The sequence below is a fragment of the Sphaerodactylus townsendi genome, linkage group LG05 (genome assembly GCF_021028975.2).
Source record: "Sphaerodactylus townsendi isolate TG3544 linkage group LG05, MPM_Stown_v2.3, whole genome shotgun sequence".
Classification (NCBI taxonomy): Eukaryota; Metazoa; Chordata; class Lepidosauria; order Squamata; family Sphaerodactylidae; genus Sphaerodactylus; species Sphaerodactylus townsendi.
In genome coordinates, this window is record NC_059429.1 from 12523489 (window position 1) to 12538126 (window position 14638).

The 14638-nt window shown below is 50.1% G+C and overlaps 1 protein-coding gene across 1 annotated transcript in view; it reads left to right on the forward strand.

Moving 5' to 3' along the window:
* Positions 1-14638, forward strand: part of CRTC1 (CREB regulated transcription coactivator 1) — an 83515-nt gene that overhangs the window by 56071 nt on the left and 12806 nt on the right. Inside the window, exons 7-12 of the mRNA XM_048497296.1 lie at positions 210-253; positions 3147-3346; positions 5169-5203; positions 5283-5402; positions 6852-7091; positions 13193-13294. Coding sequence (XP_048353253.1) covers positions 210-253; positions 3147-3346; positions 5169-5203; positions 5283-5402; positions 6852-7091; positions 13193-13294 — 741 coding nt within the window. The remainder of the gene's footprint in view (positions 1-209; positions 254-3146; positions 3347-5168; positions 5204-5282; positions 5403-6851; positions 7092-13192; positions 13295-14638) is intronic.

Sequence of the window (14638 nt, forward strand, 5' to 3'; positions counted from 1 at the left end):
GAAGCGCCAGAGTTGGACACCCCTGCACTAGACAGAGCATTCCATCAGGTTGGGGTCAGGGCAGAAAGGGCCCTGATTGAGGTTAACTGGGTATCTTTTGGGCCAAGATATCTTTCGGACCACTGATGCTCTGAAACTACAGCTGTTCTCAGCTCTGCATTCACTGCTACGTGTCTCATGTTGGCTTGTTCTGCTCTGTTGTCTTTCAGACAGGATCCTCCAGGCCCAAATCCTGTGAAGTTCCAGGAATCAAGTAAGTAAAACAGGGTTGGAACAGGTTTTGGTGTGGGTGGGTTTTTTGTTTTTGCGCAAATAGGACATCAATGGCTTCAAGTTGCTATTTTGTTAAAAAAAAAAACCATTTTGTTAAAAAAAACCCAAAATCTCTGGAGCAAAGAAGACAACAACAGTTGTTGTTTAGAAAAATGGTTGTCTGAAAAATATTGTCAGAACTCTCCTGCTAAAAGGACCCAGGTCCTAATGTCTCGTGACCTTTCCACAAGATATTTGAAACACTGGCAGAGTGGAAGACTGCCCCTTCTACACTCAGGCTCAAGCCAGACTTCCCTCCAAACCATGGTTTAATTTCAGTTTAGTACTGTGTCCATATTGAGAAACCAGAATTAGAATCAGGTCTGTAAACTGTGGTTTGTTCCTTTTATGGTTGGGTTTTTTCCTCACATTTGGATTTGCCGCCAAACCTTGTGTGTGTGTGTGTGTGTTGGTCCAGAAAAGCAGACAAACAGCTCTGACCCACAACTTCCAGGTGCACGCTTGGAGGCTCAAATGGCGGTTTTGGTTCTCAGCCTTGGTTTCATGTGAACGGATTACAAAATGTAACGAATGGGGGCAATGTGTATACCTGGAATATAAAATGAGACACTGTGCCCACTAGCAGCAATGGTATTACAAAGGAGATAAAGTGCAGTGCAGTTTTGATAGTGACAGGTGCTCTAATATAAACGTACATTAGATATCCGAAACATTACACAAACGTTACAAGAACATGGTGGCCTTGTGTCTACCAGAAAGAGATAATTTAGTCAACGAACGGGACGTCTCCCGACTTTTAGAGAATGGTAATTCCTAAAAAGGAATATACCGTATATACTCGTGTATAATCCGATTCGTGTATAAGCCGAGGCACCTCATTTTACTACCAAAACCTGGGAAAACTTATTGACTCACGTATGAGCCGAAGGTGGGAAGCCAGGAGGCAGAGGGAGCTCCTTATTTGGGCAGTGACTCCCCCTGATGTCATTGCCCAAATAAGGAGCTTTGAGGAAGCCCAGGGAGCGGGGAGGTGGAGGGAGCTCCTTATTTGGGCAATGACATCAGGGGGAGTCACTGCCCAAATGAAGTCCCGCTCCACCTCCCGCGGAAGTTGAGGAAGCCCGGCCAGCCAGGGTTCCCCTTCACGCCCTCCAAGGAGGGGCAGCAAGCAAGCGTCTTGTGCAGCCAGTACCGAGGTCGTCTGAGACTCTGACCCAGCCTTGGCAAGAGGCCTGAAAGAGCCCGGCTGGTAAAGCAGTGACTTGTGTATAAGCAGAGGGGGCATTTTTCAGCCTTAAAACAGGGCTGAAAAACTCGGCTTATACGTGAGTATATACGGTAAGCAGTGTACAGATAACCACCATCTTTTAGTCTGCACAAAAATTGCAGCACTTCTATCTCTTTCTGGTAGGCACAAGGCCACTATGTTCTTGTCATGTTTGTGTAATGTTTCATGTGAATGGGAGCAGTCAGTTGCTTCTATCATGCGGAGAAAACCTACTGGTAATTTTTTTTTTTGTTTCTTCCAGCAGACTTCCTGTGAAAAAGTTTTAGGCATAGTTCTCCAGTAAAAATCCTGGTTTCTCAATATCCACGGGTTTCTTTATAAAAGGAAAAAAACCTCCTGTGTTAGGACTTCGTTGTTATTGTGTGAAATGGAGGTTTATAAATATGTGAGCTCAGGAACCTTGAAGCCCAGACAGGCAATTGTTCCAGCTACCCTTCCTTGTCATTTACGTATTTAGGAAATGTGTATGCCATCTCTCCTGTAGAACCTGCTCAGAGCAGCTTACAAAGTAACCACCCCCCCCCCCCATCATAAAGTCGCATGAATCATTTAAAACTAGTAAATGATCAGAAACCCAGACGGAGCATAAAAATGGCATAGGACACTTAGCAGGTTAAAGCAGCCATCGTGAAAGAGACTTCAGCCTAGAAGCATGGCATAAAAGCAATTTTAACATGACCAAGCCCCTATACCAGTGATGGCGAACCTTCTCAAGACCGAGTGCCCAAATTGCAACCCAAAACCCCACTTATTTATCACAAAGTGCCAACGCGGCAATTCAACCTGAATAACCCCCTTGAGCAGGGGCCAACCTGCTGTAACCTCCAGTAAGTCCCACATGCACTGCTCTGCGCCTCTCTAGCATCTCTGCTGCCTGCCCCCCCCCCCCCCCACTCCCCCGGTATCAGCCACCTGGAGCACAGGCACCAGGCCTGCCAGCCGAGTCCTCCCTACTCGCTGAGGTGCACGCACATCAAGTCCAGTGGCCCAGGCCAGCCTAGATGTGTGTCTGTGTGGGAGGGCAATTCCCCCCCCCCCCACATGATGAACTCTGTGCGCCCGTGCCCACAGAGAGGGCTCTGAGTGGCACCTCTGGCACCCGTGCCATAGGTTCGCCATCACTGCCCTATACTTTAAAAGCTTGGGTAAAAGGAATGTTTTTGTCTGTAGCCTGAAAGAGGCTAAGGTAGGCACCAGGCCAGCAGAAGGGGAGCGTTCCACACGCAAGGCGCCACCACTGGGAAAGCCCTGTTTCCAGTCGCCACCCTCCTCACCTGTGAATGGGGATGGGGATGGGGATGACTTGAAGGATGGGAACCGGCAGACTGGACAATCTGGGAGGAGGCTTAGTATTATTGTGGAGAGTCAGTGGCTCTCTAGGATGTGAAGCGGAGAAAAGCCTTTCCCAACACCAGCCACCCCAGATCCTTTTAACTGGAAATGTCAGGAATTGCTGTGAGTCCTGGCCCCTTTACGGGCCTTGTTCTGGGCTAAAGGGGTAAAACTCCCAAACGCCGCAGTCTTCAGCAGAACCATGTTTTTAGCGTCTTTTCCTTCTGCTTATGGAGCTTCCTCTCAAATGCAGCATCTTTCCATCGGCCGACCAGGAAAACACTACCACGCTTATCCCTGCCACACACAACACAGGTGGCTCCCTGCCGGACTTGACAAACATCCACTTCCCTTCTCCCCTCCCAACGCCGCTGGACCCGGAAGAGTCTACCTTCCCCTCCCTGAGCAGCTCCAACAGCACCCGGGAACCATGCGCGGCCAACCTGGCCTTTTGTGGGCATCAGCAGCAGTAATCAAGGAAAAGGTAAAGAGGTGGCGGCGTGACGGCAGAGCGGTAAAACTTCCCAAGAAGTTTCTTGCTTTTACCGTCTAATTGGTTGCTCCGCGTTTGCCAGTGCTGTGATATGGCCGCTTTAATCCCAAATCCAGTTGCTTTCTGCATGTCACTTGGTGCGGTATTCAAGTCGGCTTTTCTGGTTCTAGATGAGGGATGCGGAGAGGCAATTTTGCTGCCAGATGTCTTCCTGTTTATTACATATGCTTTTTTCTTCTATCACAGGGGTCTGCAACCTGTGGCTCTCCAGATGTTCGCGGACTACAATTCCCATCAGCCCCTTCCAGCAGGGCCAATTGGCCATGCTGGCAGGGGCTGATAGAACATTTGAAGTCCACCTACACATTTGAGGAAACCACAAGCCTGAGATGCCTATCCTGTTCTATCAGTTAACGTTAGGGGGAAAAATCAGTGATGATAATATTTAATGCACCCACTATCTCACCTGTTTGATTATTTTAATAACGTCTGCTTTTCTCCTGTTAATTACAGATACTTTATGATACGTTTAATTTGTAGATATTTTAGCCTGCATTTGTTTTGATGATGTTGCTTTGACCTCTGACCTCCACGATAACGTCATTCATTCGTTCATAGCGGGTTTCAACTGGGCAGGGGTTTCAGACAGCGGGCTACGACCTGGATAGCCCAGGCTTGCCTGATCTCATCCGACCTCAGAAGCTAAACCAAAAGCCAGTCTGCAGGGAGGTGGGAGGGCAGGGCTCAGTGGCGTGTAGCTGGGGCGCACGCCTTTTGGTCATGGGGGGGCACATGGCACACACACATCCCACATGACCAAAGGCGTGCGCCTGGGGACATGGGTGACCTCATGTCCCTATAGGCCCGTGGTGGCAAACCTATGGCACTCCATGACCATGCTGGCAGGGGCTGATGGGAATTGTAGTCCATGAACATCTGGAGTGCCACAGGTTTGCCACCAGTGCTATAGGCCGTATGCTTCTGGTGGACAGCGTCCTGTGGCTACAAAACATCTGTGTCTCAGCTGTTGCCTGTAATGGAGTTCATCTGATGGGTGTATAGAAGCCATGCAGCAGCACCTCAGTTGCAGATCTGCCTTTATGTGGCCAAAGTTTGTCCTGACACTTCCCTAAATGGTACCCAGACTCAGCCAGCAAGCATCTTCCTTGCAAAGGCAGTAACGTTATAGCCTCCTTCTGCCCAGCCAACCAGGGCTCTGGGGTGAAAGCTGCTCTCCATGCAGTTGGGGGTGCTTCTAGGGTTCCTCTGGATCAGGAAGCTACAGCTTGGGCTGTGATGAGGAATCCTGTCCCTCCTCCCTTGGGATGATGTTACTGGCCATGAAAGGTGGGGGGAGGAGCACAGTTTTGCACAGCATCTCCCCGCTTTATCCAAGGGCCCATGCATAGTGGCTACATCCCAGACATTGATATTTCCCTGATGCTGTTCTTACGGCATCCCAGAGTTCAGGAGTTGCTGCTTGATGCCAAGTTTCCTTTGCGCTCTTCCCCACCCCCCAACACTTATTTTTAAGATGTATCCAAAGCTTGCACATATACTCAAAGGAAAATACTACACGATGGGCATGCATAGTTGATTGTAAGTCTATACACATTCTTAGCTCTAAACTTTCCTTGAGCCCACTCTGTCCAATACCCTCCCTTGTTTCCATCAGAATTATCCGCTGCCCCAAGGGCTAGAAACTTGATGGTCTCTTCAAAAAATTGCAAATGGAGACCGCCAAGTTTTAAGTCATGTGGATTCTAGGTGAGTGTTTGGAAGTGGATGGAGTGGGGGGGGGTGGTCAGCTAGTGCCTGTGAGAGACACGATGGAAACAAAAGCCCCTTTAGGACCGAACCGTTTCTCTGTTGGCGACAGGCATGACGACGACACAGGCTTCTTCCCAGCAACACCGGCAGCCAACTGTCAGCCCCCTTTCGTTGAACACAGACTCCCGGAGGCCCACATCCCAGCAAGTCTCTCCCACGCTCTCACCTCTGTCGCCCATCACTCAGGTAAGCCCAGGGCAGGGGCATTGGGGAGACCCCGAGGGACAACTCGTGGGCTTCTCTTAGTCACGCACTTAATCCGCTCCAGGGGAGTGAAGCCGATGCCAGAGCTCTGGAGCAAGTGAGGGTCCGAACTCCTCCGGGTGGCAGTCGATATCCAGGAGGATTCTTAGCTGGGTTGCTCTGAGTGCGTAGTGCAGTGGTTAGAGCACTGGACGAGGATCTGGGTGATCCAGGTTCAAACCCAGTTCTATCCTGGAACCTGGCCAGGTGACTTTTGGCCAAGAGTTGTGTGGGGGGGGGGGTTAAAATGGAGAACAATAGAACAACGTAAGCCCCTGGGTGACCATTCTGAGCAGAAAAGTGAGATATAAATTATTTGTATTGTCGAAGGCTTTCACAGCCGGAATCACTTTGGTGCTGTGTGGTTTCCGGGCTGTATGGCTGTGTTCTAGCCGCATTCTCTCCTGACGTTTCGCCTGCATCTGTGGCTGGCATCTTCAGAGGATCATCTTCAGAAGATCCTCTGAAGATGCCAACTGAAACCTTTCGAAAAAAAAAAAACAATTCTGACTCCTTAACCTAAAACCCCCCTTCATCTCATGTTATTTAGTTGCCGCACTTTCCGATTTTATACGCCCCTCCTCGAAGGAGCTCTGGGGCGATTGTCAACATGAATTAAGCGACATTAATGGAATATAGCATCCACATATACTATGGCTCCACTGGGCATAACATTAAAACCCGGGTCAGGCGAAGGTAAATGCATTTTGAAGGCCGAAGTAGCCAAATTAATTTACATTTGCGTCGCCTGCTTCCTCCTTCTTTTCCCTTTTCTGCTCAGGACAACTGACTGTTCCTCCATTAACCTTAAAAGATTCCACACATTTAAAAAGGCTCCCCAGAAAAATGGTATCGCTCAAATCCTGCTAAATGTCCTCATGGGCTTGTAGCACTTTGTAAAAACCTCCCAAGAGGGTGCCCCTGGGCCACCTCCTCATGGGAGCATATTCCATAAGGCACAGGTGTCAAACTCGCGGCCCTCCAGATGTTATGGACTACAGCTCCCATCATCCCCTGCCAGCAGCATGCTGGCAGGGGATGATGAACAACAATCAACTATCTGGAAGGCTATACTAAGGAAAGGAGCATGGGAAGGAATGGCAGCTGGCAACTGGCCGGTGAGCAGTCAAGAGAGTGGAGAGATCTGGAATGCAGTAGCCAGCATCTACTGGAACCTTCCCCATCCCAGCAAGCCCCAGAGAGGCAAGGAGCAGGGTGGTCAATGCCTGCCTTGTTTTGAGCCCCACTGTGCCTGATAGGGTGGCTGTGGGCCTTCCATGGAGACCCCTTCCTGTTGGGTGATAAGTCAATGCCCAGCGCAGCCCGGGAATGCCATTGTTATTGTTTTCCCGCTGCTTGAGCAATCTTTCTCTGTCTTTTTTTCCCTCTAAGGTATTGGCGATGGATCTCTCCTGGAACAGCAGCTTCCGCGTATCAGCACCATGCCAGACGAGTGCCCAGCAGCAGCAGCAGCCCCAAGTGGCCAGCTCCCTCCCGCCAAACAGCCCTCTGATGCAGACCTCCGGCTTGCAGAGAGGAGTGCAGCTCCCCCCGCTTTCTGTCACTGCCTCCTCCACAATCCCACAGTCTCCACCAGGAAGCCAGACTTCGATGGGAATAGACATCAGCTCGGTAAGCTCAGCAAGGTGGGATGTCTGGGGGAGAGAAGCGTTCCCGTCCCCACAGTTCCGGGCACGGATCGCGATTCCCCTGTGTAAGATCCGAGCAGAGCGTTGGGCGTGGAAAATTGCCCAGGCTGGTTTTAACAGCCATGGCTTTTCCTTGGTGAACTCTTCAGAACGCGGCATTGCGAGTGGGTTGAGGTTTCTGTGAAGGAGGCGAAGAGTCTCTAAGGGCAAACTCCAATTCCTATGATTCTTAGCACAGAAGCCTGACTTTGCCAAGAAGGTCTCGAGGGTGGGTTGACAAGAGCAGTGGTCACAGGTTGCTGCCTGTATTTTTTCGTTCCGCTCAGGTTGAGTTCCTTGGAGTCCAAAAGGGCTGTTCTGTGTACTTCACTCTCCTTTAATAAAAGGCCTTTTTTAATATACCCAAGTTCCTTAAAATTAAAGACATAATCTAGATGTATGACGCCCCTGTCCTCAGCCTCTGTCTTGGATCCTGTGGCGGAACGGGCTTACTTTTCCTGGTAGGCCCTATTCCAGTGATGGTGAACCTTTGGCACTCCAGGTGTTATGGACTACAATTCCCATCAGCCCCTGCCAGCATGGCAATTGGCCGTGCTGGCAGAGGCTGATGGGGAGGTAGCGAATCCTGGCATCTGGAGATAAGAACCACTCCTGACTTATTCTGCTCCCAAGCCTCTCCCAGGGGTTGCCAACTTTTCCTGGAAAGGGCTAGCTTGCTCTCTGGGTAAACCTCGCCACCACCTGACCATTTGAAGAACTGCCCGCTGAGGAAGGCCAGGGTTCCCCAACTTCCTTTCCAACTGTGAGGCCTAGCGTCAGTTTCCCTTGGTACCCCTCTCCTGGGTTCCACAGGGCAGATTGAAGGTCAGCTGACAGCCTTCCTCCCCCCTCTCAGTTAGATAGCGCATCCAAGACAGACAGGGCGTTCGTGGTACAGAAAACTGTTCTCCACATCTAAGGTTTAAAAGTATTTATTAAAAATAAAATGGTTACCAGTATATTTTGCTTTTCACCAGATTGAGCAAGGGTTTCCAAAGCAAAGGAGATACAAACACAAATCCTTTGTCCCTCTCCCTAAACATACCCTGGTGGTTGAAAATCGGGTAGGCCCTTAAAGCTTAGAAGGTTGCAATTCTCAAAGGGTTCTCATTACCTGGCAGGCTGGTGACTCCTGGATGAGCACATGGTTCAAAAATGGCTGCTCCCTTCACAGCCCTGGCAAGAGGTCTGTTCCCTTCAGTGACCCAGCAGAAAGTGAAAAGAGACCTCGCCCCTCTCTTCCCAGAGTTTTATCAGTTCCCAGACCCCATCCTCTTTTGACCTGGTCTCCTGGAGGCGAGGCCATCTTGGATGGGTGATTTCGCACCCCACTCGGGAGGCAGGAACTAGTTAATTTAACTTCTTGTCTGGTCGTTGCCCTCCATTTTGAGCCAGTATTTCTCCTGCCTCAGAAGGGCGTGCAAGGACCTTTAGGAGCTCCTTGACAGAGAGTTCAAGTTTGTTCAGTTTCCCCTGTCTGGTCTGTTTGTTTAGTGTTGACTTCTTGTGTACCGTTTGTCTTCACCTTTCCCTCTCGTCAGTAGTGTTTGGGGAGGGCGCATCTCCTGAGCAGAGGCCAGTTTGGTGGTGCCAAAACCACCTGTCCTCAATGGCCCGTTCAATCTTTCTCTCCCGAGGAGAACTTAAGCTAAATTAGGCGGTAGAGAGCGAGGTCTGCCGCAGCAAAAAACTCTCATCCCACTTTCGGGCAGCGATTGACTAGCTCAAGTTGAGCACGATTCCCGCCTCCACAACGATTACGGTTGCTGTGGCGGGATATGAAAATTCCACAAGGCAGCAGCAAGCACGCACACCAGGAGTTCTCTTTTAGCGTGGTACCCAACCAAACTGTGGACCAAATGGTGGCACAACCCTGCTCGGGCCACAAGCAGACAGCCACTTCTTTGGGTGCTCCAACAAGCACGCCAGTCGTTCTCCTCTTGACTATCTCACCACAAAGCGACTGATAAGCCAACTCAGCAGGAGACTCCGCTTTGATCGACGCTTCACAGTGGTCGCATCCGGAACTCAGGCAGAATCTTTCTATTATGGGGGAAATAGGAGCCCAGACCCTGAACAGAGTGCAGGGGCCCATGGATGGCAACTTGGGAGGTTGGCAAGGTTCCCCCCCCCCCCCCCCACCCCAGGATAGCTCTTATCTAGAACTGTACAGGCACAATGGAGGGAGCCAACAATAGGGGAAGGCATCAAAATCCCTAGATAGCCACCATAGGCCGCTCACGGTCTCCCATTGGCAATTCAGACTCATTTAGAGCACGTTCATTGTCTCCAATGGCAGCTCTGCCCTCCAGTGGACAGTTAGCTGCCAGAAATCCAGTCTTGTTCCCAGGAGATGAGTCTCTTAGTGAGGAAGAAATCATGGACTATAAGGAACACTTTTTGGACACAGAAGATTCCAAGACAGAGGCTACAGAGCAATCCCCCAGATTATTCAAATCGGAGGATCTGTCACTCCTAACCAAGGCTATAGCTGCCCTTGAGCTTGTCTCCTCTCTCAAAACAAGCAGAGAAAGCACGCAGAACAACGGAAGCAGTTCAACACCTCATCGACATTCGAGCCATAGAAGAGGTGCCGGAGAACGAGAGGAAGACGGGAGTTTATTCTCATTTTTTCGTTCCCAAGATGAATGGAGACTGGCGTGCCATCCTGAATCAACTGCCACGTCAGATAGCTCAAATTCAGGATGGAGAACAATTGCAGAAGCCCTCAGACATCAAGACTTCCTTTCGTCCCTGGACCTCACGGAGGCATACCTCCACATCCCGATCCACCCAGCACACTGGAAATTCCTCTGCTTTGCCATCAACCGTCGCCACTTCCAGTACAGGGCTTTTCCATTTGGGCTGGCAACAGCACCCCGTGTGTTCTCCAAAGTCCTCCTGGCACCAGTCATCCTGCTCAGCCAGCAGGGAATCCACCTACACCCGTATCTGGACGACGTCCTTAGCAAATCCAGTTCCAGAGCACAGGCAGTCCAGGACATCCAGATCGTCATACGGATTTTTCAGATTTTTCATGGGTTCATGATAAACATGGAGAAGAGCTCCTTGACCCCAGACACCAAGATGAACACCTAGGAGCAGTGATATCAACGTCAAACAACCACCTGTACCTCACCAACGAGAAAGTCATCAAGATTCAGAGAGTGGTGAGTGCAGTTCGTCGCAGCAGAACCTTCTCCAACTTCTCCAGTTGACCAGCCTACTTGGCCTCATGGTAGCAACCTTCGATCTCACCCAGTGGGGGAGATTCCATGCAAGGACACTGCAGCAGTTCTTGAAGCCTTATCAAGCGGACATCATCCAGAAGCACGACCGAATGTTGGTCATCCCGAGATGTCTCAAATCAGACCTATTGTGATGGATGACGCATCAACACCTGATGCAAGGCAAGGCGTACCTTCTGCCAGATCGCCTCCAGATCTTCACGGATGCCAGCCTCACGGGCTGGGGGGCCACCCTGGACGGGAATTTTGTCCAAGGTCAGTGGTCAACCCAGGAGTCCCGCCTTCCCATCAGTCTACTAAAGATCAGGGCAGTGTTTCCGGCGCTTCAGAAATTTCATCCGATCGTTCACCAACATCACATCTTAATAAGAACAGACAACATCACCACAAAGGCATACATACATAAACCACCAGTGCAGTGCCAGATCGTCAAGACTACACAAGGAGGTCCACAAGATCTTGACCTGGGCAGAAACGAACCTTTCATCCCTACAGGCAGAACACATCCAGGGCAAACTGAATGTGACAGCAGATTGGCTGAGTTTGTAGATGGCTGCCGAAATAGCATTCGGCAGGAGAGTGCTGGAACACATTTTGGATGATCATGCCTAACCCTCCCATTGGAGGACACTGCTTTAGGAAGTCCCATCCAAGATAGCCCTCGCCTCAGGAGGAAACCGGACTGTGGATACTTACTGGGAAGGGTCCTTCTCCTGGGGGATAGTAGGCCATCTTGGCCCTCCCAAGGCATATGATCAAAAATGTGTTCCCGCTTTTACATATATAGCAGCTTCCAGTTAAACATCTGGTTTGGACCAAAACCAGTTAGATTAAGTTAGGGCTTAGATACCCATGTTCTGTTGTTGCCTTGTTATCCTGTTGTTGATTGTGGTTTGCTGTTTCAAATTCTTGTTTGTGTTATAGCGTTGTTAGTCAAAATACTGGCTCAAAATGGAAGGCAACGACCAGACAGGAAGTTAAATTAACTAGTTCCTGCCTCCCGAGACTGGGGTGCGAAATCACCCATCCAAAGGATAGCCCCTACCATCCCCAGGACCTTCGGTGAAAGCCTCAGTGGTCTGTTTTGACCTGGTCAGGTTGGGTCAAGATAAAGTCCTCCAAACCTATGATACCTGATTGGAGAAGGGGAGGAGAAAAGACAAAAGGAAAGGGGGTGGAGAAGGAGCCATTTCTCCACAGAGCCGGTTAGGCAGTTTCCCAGCTGTGGATGAAGAGGCTGAACCCTCATGTAGGCCTGAAGGCAGAGGCGTAGCTAGACCAGAGTGCGCCCGGTGCACACTCTGGCTTTTGCACCTCCCCTGGGCCCCGTGCGCCCCTGCACCCCGGCGCCCCGGCACCCCTTGCACTTTTAGAGGAAGGAGCAGGCTGGAGAAAGGCCGGAAGCAATTCAGGCCTGGTGGGAACTGCATTTCCCAGGAGCCCTAAGAGATGTAGTTCCACCAGACCCAGGCAGCGCCCAGCAGGCTTCTGGCCTGCTCCATTCCTAAAAGTAGCAAGTGGGGTGGTCTATGAGGTGGAAGACCCTCCGTCCCATGACTAAGTAGTTGCATCCGGTTGCATCGGCGCCCGTCCCCTGGTGGCTTTGCCACTGCCTGAAGGTCACTGGATGGCAAAGGAGGAGGCAGCCAGGACCTGCGGTAGTGGTGCTCATTGTCACATTTGAACACTGGCTGACAAAAATTACTTTTAGTATTTTAAAGCAGTGGCTCTGTGGGTTCTGTGCCCAAAGACAGAAGCCTGGGGGCTGCCAATCACAGAAATCGTAGCTAGTGAAATCTACATATCTTTGCCCAGAAACGGAACAGTAAGTCTGAAGAAAAATACATCCTTTGGGGGTTTTTTGTTTGTGTCTGATGAGAGCTTATGAAGCAGCGTACCAAAATTAAAACAAGAGCCCTGACTGACTACATCCCAGGTGTCAAACTTGCGGCCCTCCAGATGTTACGGACTACAGTTCCCATCATCCCCTGCCCACATGATTCTGGCAGGGGATGATGGGAACTATCAGTCCACTAACCCTGGAGGAACCTGACCTATGGACTGATAAAACAGCAGCAAAATACAAAACCAAGATCATGCAGGCAGAAGGTTTTACTTGACTTTTAGATGACATCAGGGAAGAATCCAAATGAACCTCTGTGGGGACGGTGTTGCACACACCTAGGGCTACAACGAAAAAGGCCCTGCTTGTCATGGATGCCATGTTGCCTCTGTAAAGTGGAAACTAGAGGACCCCACTGATGGATCTTAAACATGGGCCGGGGGTGGGGGGGGGGAGCTGTATGCCAAGAGGCATTCCCTAAAGTAGGCCTATTACTCAGTTAAAATCCTCAAAATCCTCTACATATTTTGCTCAGATCATTTTGTACACTTTTTGGAGAATCAGCGCAAGACTAAAAGATTCCCCTGAAGAAGCCTCTTGGCGAAACCCGGGGGGAGTTTTTGTGGATTTCAACACAGTAATAAATACATATTTTCCCCTTACTTTGCGCCATCGGTTTTGGCCTTATTTATTTGTTTCCTGAAACGGGAATGCCTTCTTTCTACAGCTTCCCTTTTTCGCTCACAAGCTTTCGGGGGCACCGTTAACAGTACTAGCTCCACCGGGTTCGTTGCTAACTTCTCTCCCCAGCTCCTCCTCCTCCCTGGCCCTATTTCTCCCTTTTCTAATCCCCCCTCCTCCCAGGGCCATCCAGGAAAGAAACCTATGATTTTCTTTTTTGTTCTTTTCTTTTCCCTCTCTCCCCGTGGTCTCTAACACCGTGTCCTTCTGTAGGGGTCTCTCCAGCAGTACCGCAGCAATGCCGGCTCCCCAGCCAACCAGTCTCCCACTTCTCCTGTCTCCAATCAAGCTTTTTCTCCCGGCAGCTCCCCCCAAGTAAGGGACTGTGTGCTTTTCTTCTGCTCTCTCTCTCTCTCTCTCTCTCTCTCTCTCTCTCTCTCGCTCTCGCTCTCTCTCGCTCTCTCTCTCTCTCTCTCTCTCTTCCTGCTTAATTTTTCCACCGTTGACCTTTTGAATGTCTTTGTCTCCCTGTTGTCTTTTATAAATGTACATATGTATGCCCATTCTCACACAAGAATAGGTTTAAAATAAAAACAGGTTTAAAATTTTATTTATTTTTTATTTATTTTATTCGACAATAATAGGACCTACCATGGCTTGAGGCTCTACAGAGGTGTACTGTCGGACATAAAACAAATACAATATAAGGTCTCATAAAATACAATATAACGATAAGCAACATTAAAATCCATTAAAAATCCATTATAGCAGAGGGTTCCAGAGAGTAACAAATAAAATACATGCCCAAAATGCATGCACAGATGGCATGGCAACCCAGCGCCAGGGGCCAGCATTGCCCAAAAATGGATAGTATCGATGATCAGGCAATGCTGAAGATGGCAAAACTGTCGTGGGGGGGCTAAGCAGAGGGGGCAGGCAGTCTGCGGCTGGCATCCCCAAAGGCCGGTGGAACTCTTTCGGTCTTACAGGCCCTGCGGAACTCACCAAGGTCCTGCAGGGCCCGGACAGCAGATGGTAAAGCATTCCACCAGGACGGGGCCATAAAATGTACAGGGAAGTATGAAATAGGTATACGCACACAGACACGCAGCTGCCTTAAGCTGACTTGGTCCGTCAGGATTCGTTTTGTCTACTGAGACCTGCAGCAGCTCTCCAGGGTCTGGGAGCCACCCCCTAGACCACAGGTGTCAAACTCGCGGCCCTCCAGATGTTATGGACTACAGTTCCCATCATCCCCTGCCATCATGGGAACTGTAGTCCATAACATCTGGAGGGCCGCGAGTTTGACACCTGTGGCCTAGACAGTCTAAGCCAGGGGTGGCCAACCTACGACTCTCCAGATGTTCATGGACTATCTGGAGTGGAATATCTGGAGTGCCATAGGTTGGCCACCCCTGGCTAAGCTGAGAAGCAGCAGAGGTCAAATACAGACGGGTCAGGCCCATGGGAGAATCCAGGAAGCAGGGTCTAACAAACCAGAGAGTCAAACAATAACATTAAGGGGTGTAGCTGAAGTCAAGGTTGTTCCAAGCCAGTTCGGGGTCATTTCAGAGTTTGGAGCCAGAGTAGTGGAGCGCTGGCAACGTCAGCAAACTGCATGTTGCATCCATAGCTTCAGCCTTCCCTGATCTTCATTAAATCCACCTGGGCTGCCTGCTCAGGAGAGCTCTTGCAGAGACTCAGCAAGCTCTGCTGCTC